The 13,699-nt window shown below is 42.6% G+C and overlaps 2 protein-coding genes across 4 annotated transcripts in view; one reads left to right on the top strand and one right to left on the bottom strand.

Moving 5' to 3' along the window:
• Nucleotides 1-5,239: 5,239 nt before the first annotated feature.
• CRH (corticotropin releasing hormone) lies at nt 5,240-5,827 on the top strand (the record flags this gene model as incomplete). The annotated part of the gene is made up of 1 exon (XM_082858857.1): nt 5,240-5,827. The coding sequence occupies exon 1, from the start codon at nt 5,246-5,248 to the stop codon at nt 5,825-5,827; it is 582 nt and encodes a 193-aa protein (XP_082714983.1). The 5' UTR covers nt 5,240-5,245.
• Nucleotides 5,828-8,139: 2,312 nt separating this feature from the next.
• The window catches only part of TRIM55 (tripartite motif containing 55), a gene marked incomplete at both ends in the record, with an annotated part of 41,676 nt that continues 36,116 nt past the window's right edge, over nt 8,140-13,699 (bottom strand). For all 3 annotated transcript variants that reach the window (XM_082858364.1, XM_082858365.1, XM_082858366.1), the window contains one exon: nt 8,140-8,262. In XM_082858364.1, coding sequence (XP_082714490.1) covers nt 8,140-8,262 — 123 coding nt within the window. The remainder of the gene's footprint in view (nt 8,263-13,699) is intronic.

Genomic DNA, 13,699 nt, shown 5'->3' with positions numbered 1-13,699 from the left:
CAATCTATAGTCCACACACAGAGTGCTTTAACTATAGCTATGTAAGTATTAACACTGACAATTTAAAAGTACAGTTGAGAGATCCTGGGATATCAAGGTGCAGGAGGGTGTGTGAAAAGCTGAAAGGATACTAACATTCTCATTTTACAATCCAGAGAGTTAAGAGATATTGTTTATATAGGAAGGATCAGGAAATGATTCTTTGAATGTATTACTTAAAGGTGCAAGGGTAAGATGTAGAAGAAAAATTAAAAAGCAGATCATTAGGATAGTGATCAACAATGAAGAATGAACAGAAAGGGGTACATTTTGACGGAATGCCATGCAGTCAACAAACAGATGTCATTTAGATATAGGAAAATGTTTGAGATATTATTTTAAGTGGAAAAAAGTAGATTATAAATTTTTAGTTATAAAATGTTATCTAGTAATTTCTATATGGTAGGTTTGTAGATTTTTTAAAATACTCCATTCATTGTCTACGGTTCATCCTTTCAAAAGGTTTATTGGGTTTCCACCATGTTTCAGCACTGTGCTAGGGGCTGGAGTAACAAAAATGGCAGTTTATAAAGAAAATCAAGTCTCTGCCACACAGTTGACAGTCCAGCAAGGAAGATACATATTGTACCAGTAAAGATGTAAAAATGTGAGCTTTATGATGGAGGACATTCATGATGTTAGGAGAACATGGAGCATAGGTCCCAAACCTGATCTAGGAATCTGGGAAAGATTCCTCTGTGCAATTACTTTTAAGTTAAGAGGAGGGGGAGGCAGAGGAGTTGTTGTTAGGCAGAAATTCACAATTAGGAACACAGTCTGATCCCAATTACATAAAATACATGAGCTCAGGAAAAATTCTCAAGGGAAACAACAAAAGATTAATGGAGATTATATTCTGGAATGTGAGGAATTTTGTATTCCTCTTTATACTTTTCCAATTTTTCTAAGTTTTCTGTAAGGAGGATGAATGGCTTTGATAATCAGAAGAGATTAATAAAAGTTACTGTTACTAGTGAAGCAGTTAGATATTTGTGCTGTTTGAGGTCCTCTCCCTAGCCCTACCTATGGAATTTACAAACGATTGCCAAACCACCTGTCCACCCTCGGCGCTGTTAAAGGCTGTCATTGGAGATGGTAGATTCATTTCAACAAATGTTTCAGTTAGCAAACCTGGCTTACATCTTCATTTGCCATGAACTTTGCTAGTAGAAGCATATGCTGGGATCTCCTCAAAAGTCAGGGAGATGCAGATGGCAGGAATATGCCCAGCAGGTACCTATTATTTCTAATATTTCTTTATTCATTGGACTTCTGTGCCATCTTTTTAAATTTAACTATACCCTGTATTATGTTCTTATTGAAAAATGCGGTTGAAAGCATTAAGTAATCCTTGTTTTGTGCCCGTATTTCTTGGATTGTGTTTTTAGGTTCTAAAAGCATTTAAATTGGTTCTCCAGTGAATCCTTTCAAGAAGTTATTCCTACATGTAAGATTGAACCTGTCAGTGGTAATTTTTACAGACTTGGGTATTTCGTTTGCTGTACCTATAAGTCCTGTTGCAATATGTTATTTCTTCAATCACACATTTGTATCATTATTTTGAGAACCACATATATACTTTATCAAAAGATCTCTTTTTTTCCAAAGTAAACTAAGCTGGAAAATGAAATTAATGCAACTTAAGTTGGCAATGCCTTTAAAAATCTCATGTTATAATGATGAGATTCAGCGGACAGGTAAATTGCAGTGTGTGCACAGGGATCAGGTGCTAGGGCATCAGCATGCACAGAGAACCTCTGTGATCTTACGCCTTAGGAGATTTATCAATATACTAAAGTCGGAGAAAAGGTAACTCAGGATGAGTGTGTGAACATGTTGCTTTACCTAAGTTCATCTTCTCACTTCAATTTGTTTCTGTGTCTCTCTGCTGGAAAAGGTGGTTCAAAGGGTATTGTTATATTATGGAAATACTACAGCTGGTAGTCAAAAGAACTGGATTCTAATTCTGACTTTTATCACTCACTAGCTGAGAGACTTCAGGTCAGTCACTTAACCTCTCTGGTTCTCATTAAAACTAAATGATCTCTTCCAGTCATTTCTAATGTGAATGCTAAGTGATTTGATGAGATCTAACTTTTGGCTAAATTGTGGCGAGTAGGGGCTCCTCTGCACAGTTCCTCCTCCGCTGAGATCTAGGCCTTTTGTTCTTCACCCCTAGTCAGAGCCACTTTGCCCAACCAACTGCCTACTCGAGGAAAATCTCACAGCAAGGATTCAGCAGTGATGAGGGAGCCATACTAAAACAACATCCTCCATATGGCCCAAGAGGAGAGAGATCTGAAAAGGTTTGGGGTTAGTCAAAGCCTAGAGTAAGTTGTATCTTCTCTGGAGGAACCTCCCGCGTCTCCCCAGCTAAACCCGTGGTCTTATCCCTTTCCTAGTTCTTCTGTATCCGTGAACCTCAACTTCCCCTTTCAAATCTACTTTCACCTCCAGGTTGGTATCCAAGCTGAGATATGCCAATGGGGACAGAAGAGGGTTCTTTTCTTACTAACATAAAACATAGTTTTCCTCTAAAATCGCAACCAATTTCATAATTATGATCTTCTATTGACAACTCACATCTTCCCCAGAAGACACATTTCTTCCTCTGTTCTCTTATGTCAAAACTACATTCCATAGTGCAATGATCCAACTATGGGCTGACTTCTCTGGAAACTGCCAGAATTTCTCTTTCTACCTTCCTTTTGTTTCTAAGAGCAGTTGTGGATTATTATAGACCCCAAAATAGGAGTTGAAATAAGCATTGCATCATTTGTCATGCTAGCTACAAAGGAAGTAGCTACAAAGGAAGTAGCAGAGGTAACCAGGAATGAGGAAAAGGAAATTTCTGATAAACAGCTCTGATGGTTATATAGAAGCTGAATTGAATCATAGACACCAGAGTTTGGAATTGAATTTTGAATTGCAGAATTAGAGGTAACTGCCTCCCAGCTATATGATAGTATCGATTTATTTTGAAATTCGAGTGTGGTTTTATAGGCATTCCATTCTGTGGTACTGCCAGAGAACATTTATTTATTTACTAGTCTCCCATGCAGCACATTTGAATTTGGAAAAAGAAATAATTAAAACAACAACAACCTGGGTGCTCCTGATGTGGATAGTATCATGGATATTAATAGTATTTGGAACTAAAATGAATTAGGTTATCTTTTACAGGCTCAATATTCATCAGTGAAAACATGTAACTGACAAATTCAGCCCTGTAATCAAGCAGTTTAAGCCTTTCCCATTATAGAATAGGAAGTTAGAAGGAATGCTCCTGTCATTGGGCTTGCATTGAGTAAACTAGATAAAGATCGTTTAACTCACTCACCTCTCACTGGTACTTTCTCTAATCTGGAGACAGAAAAGTCCAAAATTAATTTCAGATTCTGAGAGAAGAGACAAAGGAGGAACAGTGAGTTTCTGGGAGAACTTAAAATCTTTCCTGACTGAACCTGGTTTGTGCCTCTTCATCATGGGAGTAGCTCTTGCATCATTTTAAAAACTTGGGCAGTGTTTCAAGAGACTTATTGGTCTTGCCTCTGCAGACTCGTAATTCCTTCATCTGTTCTTGGGAGGAAAAAGCAGTTAGAGGCTTAAAAGCTGGACGTCTCTGCACTCCCATCTCCTTGTTCTTCATTCTTATCCGGGCAGAAAGGTAATGGGACACTTTAGCAAAGGGATATTTTCCAATACTGAGGTGTTGCCTGACACAGCTGGTCAGAGAAGTTAGGTGGGAGAGGGGAGGGGAGGATCCAGAGCCCCCCCCCCCCATAACTGGTTACTGCTTTTCCCACAAGACCGTGTGTTGATAGACCTCCCTTCCTTCACTCTTTCCCTTCCTCTCCCCTCTCAGTCACTGTCTCTTTCCTGACCTTCAGTTTGGCCTTTCCTAGTAAGAGGTCAGTATGTTTGCACACTTGGGAAATCTCATTCAAGAATTTTTGTCAATGGACAAGTCATAAGAAGCCCTTCCATTTTAGGGCTCATTGACGTCACCAAGGAGGCGATAAATATCTGTTGATATAATTGGATGTGAGATTCAGTGTTGAGAGAGCAAAAATTCTGCCCCTCGTTCCCCGGCAGGGCCCTGTGATTTATGCAGGAGCAGAGGCAGCACGCAATCGAGCTGTCAAGAGAGCGTCAGCTTATTAGGCAAATGCTGCGTGGTTTCTGAAGAGGGTCGACGCTATAAAATCCCACTCCGGGCTCTGGTGTGGAGAAACTCGGAGCCCAAGTCCGTTGAGAGACTGAAGAGAAAGAGAAGAGGGAAAGAAGAAGAGAGTGGGGAAAGAAAGGAGAAGGGAAGAAAACCCCTGAGAAAGCCCCGGAGCCGTTCCTCTGCAGAGCGGCGCAGCGCTCCGCTCACCTGCAGAAGCGCCTCAGAAGGTAGGGAGCGCCTAGACGGAAACGCGCCTCCAACTTTGCACTGCCTGAGCTGCCACGGTGTGCGCCGCGCAGCCAGCTGTCCCTAGGCGTGCTTGTGTGTGTGTGTGTGTGTGCGTGTGTGTGTGTGCGCGCGTGTGTGTGTTTACCGACTGTGCCTCAGGATTCCGATAGTAGCTGGGATGTGGCTAAAGCGAACTTAGACGGCTGCTCATCGTTACCCGAACTGGCAGTTATCCCTCGCTGGCTGCGTAAATGAGCCCCCCATCCATCCCAACCGCCGAGAGAAGGATGCAAGGGCAGGGATGGAAAACGACGAGGAGGAGGCAGCAGTTCTCAGTTCGGAGGAAAACGCTGAAACATCCGGAAAGGGTGGGGTGGGGGGTGGGGGGAGATGTGTAGAACAGGTGAGATCTTACATTTGTAGGTCTTCTCTAGGGCTCGGGGGATTGGTTTGGGGGACCGTTACAAAGGGCACTCAGGGACCGTCCCTTCGTGAGTCTCGTAAGAAGAGTCAGTCCGGCCTGACGAGGGGCTGAGCTTTGGCGCCGAGCCCCGCAGGCGTCCCTTTTCCTGCTCCCCGTCTCGGCCTGCCTCCAACTCTGGAAGTCCGAGTTTGCGCGCTTCAGCACCGCGGACAGCGCCCGCCCGAGCCCCCGAGCCAGGTCTGTGGGTGTCGTCCTGTAGGAAGCCCCCCATCCCCCGAGTGCACCTCCCAGTTGAGCGCAACTCTGATCAACTCTTGCTTTCTCTCTTTCTCTCTCTCGTTCCGCCCTCTGCCCACCTGGGTGCCGCACCTAGCGCCCCTAACATGCGGCTGCCGCTGCTCGTGTCCGCGGGCGTCCTGCTGGTGGCTCTCCTGCCCTGCCCGCCATGCAGGGCCCTCCTTAGCCGGGGGCCCGTCCCGGGGGCCCGGCAGGCCTCGCAGCACCCCCAGCCCCTGGATTTCTTCCAGCCTTCGCCGCAGTCTCAGCAGCCGCAGGCTCGGCCCGGCCTGCTCCGCATGGGGGAGGAGTACTTCCTCCGCCTGGGTAGCCTCAATAAGAGCCCCGCTGCTCCGCTCTCGGCCGCCTCCTCGCCTCCTGCCGGCAGCAGCGGCAGCCGCCTTTCGCCGGACGAGGTGGCCGCCAACTTTTTCCGCGCGTTGCTGCAGCAGCTGCTGCTGCCCCGGCGCCCGCTCGACAGCCCTGCGAGTCCGGTGGAACGTGGCGCCGAAAACGGCCTCGGCGGCCGCCAGGAGGCACCGGAGAGGGAGAGGCGAGCCGAGGAACCTCCCATCTCCCTGGATCTCACCTTCCACCTCCTCCGAGAAGTCTTGGAAATGGCCAGGGCTGAGCAGTTAGCGCAGCAAGCTCACAGCAACAGGAAACTGATGGAGATTATTGGGAAATGAAACGGTGCGTTTGGCCAGAAAGATTCTGCATTTAACACAAAAAAGTAAAAATAGAAAATAATGCAGTATTCTGTACCACAGCGTTGCTCTGATACCATTTGTTTATTTTTATATAGCTTGAGACGTAGAGGATGTACAGCAAGAGCGCCCATACTCCTTAGCATGCACAAAGTGTATTCACGTGCAGTAACAGCAACATCCTGTAATTTGTACCGTGTACTCATAGTTTCTATTTCCAGGTGTCTTTAACAGTGTTTTAAAGAGAGTATAGACCCAGGAGGAAATGTTTTGAAGAAGCAGACAGAAGTCACCCAATTGATTTTGTTGTGGTTTGAGCCAAAAAGAATGTCATTCTCTTGGGTGGGTGAGACAAAATCTGTAAGCTCTTTGAACCAGCTTTTCCTTGTAAACGTTTCAGTAATAAAACAGCTTTCCAATCCTTGGTCAATTTGGTTGTGTAAGAGAATGTTGAATATTTATATTTCTAATAAAAGCTGCAAAGGTAATCATGACTTTATTTTTCCTCTTCAGTGCTCACAGGGGAATATACCCTGAGCTCCTTACTTCCTCCAAATTGACTTCAGCACAAGAGAAAACAAAACTCCTTGCATTTTATTTTCTACTAAAAACACGAACCTATGTCAGTGGCTTACACTGCAACCACTTTGGACTCATCTCTGCACCTCAGATTACTCCTCTGAGGTTAAGTTAAATAATTTGGAAAGTTGTTTCCAGTTCTAAGGCTTGGTAATTCTATAGATGGAAGATTGATTCATAATGGAAATAACATCTAACCCTGATTACCTGTAAGATGTGAAATAATTGGGGACAGTGGGGAAGGAGGAAAAGAAAAGAGGACAAGGGCTGTGGTGGGGCTTTCCTCCAATTAGGGGCCAAAATGCTGCATTGTTTTCCCATGAGAAAGGCTTACTTTATCAAACGATTACTTTGGTACCATTAATTATCTTTTTTTCTAAGCTATTTTCCACTGCTGTCTTCTAGTAGGAGAAACTTAATAGCCCCTCCACTTAAAAGAACTAAATGTAGTTGCTGTAAAATGGCCCTTGGGAACATTTTTTTTATAAAGCACATTTTGACTTTAATAACTTCACAAATACCTCATGTATGTCTATGCCAACCCTAATCACTTTAATTCTTAGGAATACGGACTATCTCTATGCACTTCTAAAATCAAACAGCACACCTAATTAGTTTTACAATGCACTCGCCTTTGGTAGTTTAGTTATAACTTTAAAAATTCAGTCGAATGTTTAATACTTCAAAATCAGTTTGGATGGATGAGAATGCTTCTTCCCTTGAGACCCTTTAAATTCACTTGATTAGTGGATTAATAAGATGATATGAAACATAATAAATCCTTGTAAGACTAAGTTGTTAAAAACAGCATTTATTTAAGAGTTCATACAGAGTAAAGTTAAACTTATGTTTCGAAGGAGGCAAAATTATGGTGGAACAAATAAAGCATGATTTAAATACATATATATTTGTACATGTATAATGTGTATTGTGTGTGTGTATATATATATTTAAATACATGCAGTTATTCTACGGTTCAGCAGATTGGTGCCTCAGTGGATACATAAGAAAATAGACAGTTCCTGTTGAAAAGTCTTCTTTAGTTAAAGTGCCTGATATCTGCATATCTAAAACTAAGATTAGAAAAGTGTCACAAGAAGTGTCCTTGGCCTTTAGCCTTCTGGACTATGAAAGTATCACCAGAGTCAAAGAACATTTCTGGATATCCATTCAGCGACATCTGTCGTGGAAAAGAGGAAAGCTTTGTGAAGCATCTCATATCTTTGGTCAATGATTTACCTTTTGTCCATATATTGATAAATCAGTCACTTCTGAATGAACACTGAATTTCACTGACCACCTGCACTGTTAAAGAGGAAAGAGAATAAGAGCTACTATGATTTCACAACAAAAGACAGTGCCTATTAGAGATGAGAGAGTAGTGCCCACATTTTTCAACACCTGCCACTTGTTACTGAAACACACACACACACACACATATCACACCTACAAACCCTTCATAATGTTTCCCACACAATAAAAGATTTGCGTAAGATCAAGTTCCTTTTTTTCCAATGCTTTCTGCAGCTGTTTTCTCAAAGCATTGTTTTCCCTCAATGTGTTAGCTAAGTCATCTGGAATTAAAGGATATTTTTGGTAGAAATCCCGTTCAGAGGTCCCTTTCATCACCTGCATACTATTAGTTTTATCTAGGTTCCCTGCTGCCTGTGTGAATCTCAGCCAGGCAGACAGAGGTGCAGCAGTTGGAATGAACATCATTCATTCAGGGAGTTCAACCAGGAAAAGGAGAAGACATGGCGAGCTGGCTGAGAATCAGCTCCATTCCCACTCCCTGAAGCTGCGGCCTGTCCCTGGAGGGGAGGGTCCTCAAATCCAGTCTGCAACAGAAGAAAATCTGCATCAGAGGAAAAAGAGGCCAGTCCTTTTTGAGTTGATCCAGTCACTTTTCTATTGAGGAGAAAGGATAATAATAATTATATAGGACATAATTATTGTTAGGAGTGGAAAGCAAGCTCAGGTTATCTTGGCCATGACCAAGAGCCATGAAAGGAATTCACACTCATGATCTAAAAAGGGGCAACAGTAATGCATGCCCCTTGGGAAACAGTACAGGCTATTCTACTTTTTTTTAAAGTCCACTTGTACATGATTTACTGAGATGAAAATAACATTAAAACTAGTAGGAATTTGGGTTTAGAAAAATCTGCAAAATAAATAAAATCCTGATTTAAATGACTTCACTACATCACATGACATAATCTCTCCACTGCTAAAGTAAGAATTTCGACCAGCATGTGAAGAATATATATATATATATATATATATATGTAATTTTTGCAAAACTGCAGGCTTAGTTTTGAGCAAATCATGAATAAAAGGACTTTTTTCTCCAGGCAATAAAATCTAATTACATAGACATTCCTAAAGAGATATCTATCTTTCACAGATACCAGACAGATACAAGTTATGATTTTGAAGTCATTGATCTATCTAATCTCATAAGTGAAATTTATTTATGATGCCTTGAGTTTAAAAAATAATCACTCAGTGGAATGAGGGACAATCATAAAGAAGTCTTGCTGAAATGCAACTTGATGTAAAAATGCAGACTGCTTACATCGAAGGCACCATGACAAACAGTTCTTCCTCAGAGAACTACCAAACACAGACTAACATTCTGATGACTTCACTGGTAAAGTTATCCCATGGGATTAGAATGCCACTGATACCAAAGCAATGAGGTAGGCACAGGCGGGTGATGTTATGAAGCTGCTGTATGAATGGACAATACCTGGCACAGGTGAAGCAGAACTTCAGCAAGTATGTTGTTTTGTTGCCACTCAAACTATTTTCAAGAGAAAAAAGAGTACTTGGCCTGCATTTTACCAGATTTTACCCTAAGCATATACTGGGTGCTGATGTTTCAAGTTCCCTAAAATTTTCCCAAGTCCTTATGGCTTTAGGATTATCCTTCCCCCTGCCATGTCATGCCCTGATAGAAAGTTAAGAAGGCCCATGGAATCATATTAGCCACAGTAGAATAAAACTAAAGCAGGTAGATTTCTATAAAGGCATAGTTGAGACATCAAGTGTGATAGGGCTTTTTTTTTTTTTTTTTTAAAGAAGATGTTGGGGGTAGGAGTTTATTTACTTATTTATTTTTGCTGTGTTGGGTCTTCGTTTCTGTGCGAGGGCTTTCTCTAGTTGCGGCGAGTGGGGGCCCCTCTTCATCGCGGTGCGCGGGCCTCTCACTGTCGCGGCCTCTCTTGTTGCGGAGCACAGGCTCCAGACGCGCAGGCTCAGTAATTGTGGCTCACGGGCCCAGTTGCTCTGCAGCATGTGGGGGTCTTCCTGGACCAGGGTTCGAACCTGTGTCCCCTGCATTAGCAGGCAGATTCTCAACCACTGTGCCACCAGGGAAGCCCGATTGGGCTTTTTTTAAAAGGCTGTTACTAGATTCTGTTGGTAATGGGTTAGCCACTTCAATGTCCTTGAAGTTGACATGGAATAAACATCGTCCTGACAGAAGCTGGTGCCTATGCACTCGTGCTGAACTCTTCTCTTCCCCGTCATAGTCACCTTACTCTCGCGAATCCTGAAAAAACCCAAGTGATCTAGGCATATCATTAATGTGTAAAGTACTTTTCTCTGGCCATTCTGTATGAGTGAAGAGTGAATTCTGCCTAGATGAACAGACCATCAGGCTTCATTTTGTAGCCTCTTTTCCTTGAAGGCAATTTCTAATCTAGAGGAAACTTCCATGACAGTTGTTCTGAAATATCTGAAGGGTGAAACTAGAGTTGGGTGAGGTATTTTCTGCAGAGGGACGGAATCTTTGTGACACTGCTGGTGGCTTGCAAGCCATTTGCGGCTGCTTTTGGAATCTGTGTGTATTTTAGTGCTTTTTTTTTATACTCGAAATTAAACTCTATCTTCCATTTTCAATGTTTTAGCTGTTAATACCCTACAGCCTTCAAAACTTGGTATTAAATAGTTAGGGTTCGCTACTTTTACACTCTCATGTTTTCAGTCAGTTATTAGATTCCAAACAATATGGACCAATGCTATCTTTCAGAGAAGAAAGGCTGCTTCCAGAGCAGGGGGCTAAGAGCGGGGATTATCCTGAGTATCTATAGGTGATTATACCGCCTCCCTGGTTTTACTTATGTGAACTTGAGGACCACCCCGCCGCGAACCATCTCAGCAAGGAAGTTTTATGCAGAGAGGCTTAGCCTGGTTTTGAATTCCAGTTTAACAACTTATTAGCTGTATGACTCGGGCAAGTCACTTAACGTCTCTGAGCCTTAGTTTTCTCTTTTGTGAAATAGAGGTGACACCCTATCTCACAAGGTTGTTGTAGGGCTGAATAAATAAAGTAATGCACCTAAAGCACTTTGCACACGACTCACTTATATTAACTGCTTCATAAATGTCCGTTTCCTCCCTCCCTCCTTTCCTTTTCCTCCCTTCCTTCCTTCCTTCCTCCCTCCCTCCTTCCCTCCCTTCCTTCCTCCCTCCCTCCCTCCCTTCCTTCCTTCCTTCCTTCCCTCCTCCCTCCCTTCTTCCCTCCCTTCCTTCCTTCCTTCCTTTCTTTCCTTCCTTCCTCCCTCCCTCCCTCCCTCCCTCCTTCCCTCCTTCCCTCCCTTCCCTCCTTCCTCCCTCCCTCCCTTCCTTCCCTCCCTTCCTTCCTTCCTTTTCTTCTCATATTAGCAAAGAGGCTCCTCTGCCACACAGAAACACCTGGGGACTGTTTGTGAGGAACGATATACAACAGCCAAGACGCCCCAGTAAAGAAAGACAATAGTATTTGTGATGCTCATCTTTCCATCATGTATAAGTTTTAGTTCCTTTGGCATGCTGTAATCATGGTTACTCATCACCCAGTCCAGTGTGCCTCCACGTGGCCCAACTTTATATATGGCTCTCTCATAAAGGAGGAATGAGTTAAAAATTTAGAACTCTTTCTATAAGCACAGACCATTCAATCATAAGCAGACATTTTCCCTACAGCCTTCCCCAAGAGAACTGTATATATGTATTCCTTTAAATAGTTTTCCAAATGCTGGCTCTCCTTCATCACAGGAAGTGCTGTTTCTTGGGAATAATGATGTCTCATTGAAGCTGAAACAAAGGACAGAGAATGATAAGCACTGATCTCCTCTACCTGCTTTTGAGTTTGCCCTGCATTCCAGTCTATTCTGAGATGTGTGCCAAGGGGAAGAAAGGATTGTTAGTCCGATATTATTTCTAAACTTTACACACTTTCCTCGGGTAACAAATGAACAAACTTACAACCATCATTTAACACTGCTCTATCAGCATGGGGCTTCAGATACGTTGAGAAATGTGAGTTTTAGTCATAAAGTAAAACCAGGAAATGGAACAGAGAGGCAGAATTTTCCATCTCAACTGGGAGACCCAGTTCAGTCAAGATCCACAGGAGACTAGCTGAAGGGAATGATATACCTTTGCTTAAAGGAAAGACCATTTTTCTCACATGAACTTGACCAGAAATCCTGGGTATCCATGAACCAGACTCACTCAGAAACACAAAATCTTTGATTTTCCTTTGATTTATTTCCTGTTACTGTCAAATGCTGTTTGAAAGGAAAAAAAAAATAGTGTCAGATTCTGATGCTAGGCTATCCTTTCCCTGCCCTGAAGAGCAGGTGGTGAGAGTTGCTCCTGCTTAGGGCTGAGTGATGTGTGTAAGCATCCTCCTTGTTATGTCATCGAGAACCATTTCTTGCTGATGGGGATAAGGTAGCATGAATTCTGCCAGAGGCTTGTGGATGTCTTTCTCTGTGTATAGGACAGTTCCAGGTTCTGGCCTGAACTGTGTTTGCTTGGTGTTTGTTTCAAGTGTTTGCTTGGCCTGAACTGTGCATGGTATTTTGAAAAAGGCTTGAATGAGTTGCAAACATTAAAAAATTAGGAGCAAGGGTGTGGAGAAATAGAAACTCTTGTGCACTGTTGGTGGGAATGTAAACCAGTGTAAAATAGCATAGCGATTCCTCAAGAAACTAAACATAGAATTACCGTATGATTCTGCAATTCAGTAAGAATTGAAAACAGGAACTCACACAGGTATCTGTACAACCATGTTTCCATTGGCGCTAGTCACAATAGGTGAAAGCAACCCAGGTATCCATCAACGGGTAAATAGATAAGCAAAATGTGGCGTATACATATAATGGGATATTACTCCATCTGAAAAAGGAAGGAAATTCTGACACATGCTACAACATGGATGAACCTTGAGGACATTATGCTAAGTGAAATAAGCCAGACACTAAAAGACAAATTCAGTACAATCCTACTTACATGAGGTATCTAAAGCCGTCAAATTTATAGAAACAGAAAGTAGAATGGTGGTTGCCAGGGGTTAGGGGGTGGGGGCAATGGGAAGGTATTGCTTAATGGGTATAGAGTTTCCGTTTTGCAAGATGAAAAAGTTCTGGAGATTGGTTGTATAATAGTGGGAATTTACTCAGTGCTACTGAACTGAACACTTAAAAATGGTGGTTAAGATGGTCATTTTTATGTTATGTGTTTTTAACCACAATTTTAAAAACAATATTTTTAATTAGGAGATTTCCCATTAAAATCTGGGTTAGCAGGTCCTCTTGGCAAAGCAGAAATTTAGCAACCCAGAACCTACAGGAAGGGCTGAGCAGCACGGTCACTTTGGGCTGGGATGCACTCTCCCACAGTTTTCCACAGTGCTCACCACTCCCTTTTGCTCCCCTGCTGCAAGGCTGTTTTCAGCGGTCATTTGCCACTGCGCTTGTACAGTTGCTATGCTCAAAGTAAGTTAAGAGGAAAGCAAACAATATCATGTATTATATTTGTGCTTCTATCAACATTTTTTCTTTCACCTCACCTGCTTTTTCATTAATCGTGCCTTCTTGGTCTCTAAAGGCACACAAGCTTGTTGCTCTTAACAGAAGGTTAGTTTTTAGTAGGATGGTGTCAAAGAAAAGAGAAGATAATACTCAATGGCTTTGGCTTGATTTTTATGCTAAATGGGCTTGATTTTGGCTTGATCAAGATCAAAGATCAATGGGCTCTTTGGCTTGATTTTTATGCTAAATGGGATGAATATTTTTAAAAAGCCAACATGCTTCTTGTGGCAATATTCTTGACAATCAAAGCGTGAAACTGCCTTCGGCGTTTCACTGAGGCCAAATGTGTCCCTGGACACTTAGCGCAGGGGATATAACTGGGTGCCGTTTTGGAGGAAATGCTCTTGTTTGGGCTTGGGGGCAACACCAGTAGCCCCCTTTACCTAAATGCGGCCCGGCCCACTTGATT

The sequence above is a fragment of the Leucopleurus acutus genome (assembly GCF_964270905.1).
Source record: "Leucopleurus acutus genome assembly, chromosome: 17".
NCBI lineage: Eukaryota > Metazoa > Chordata > Mammalia > Artiodactyla > Delphinidae > Leucopleurus > Leucopleurus acutus.
The sequence above is the reverse complement of the archived record's forward strand: the minus strand, read 5'-3'. Positions and strand labels throughout refer to the sequence as shown.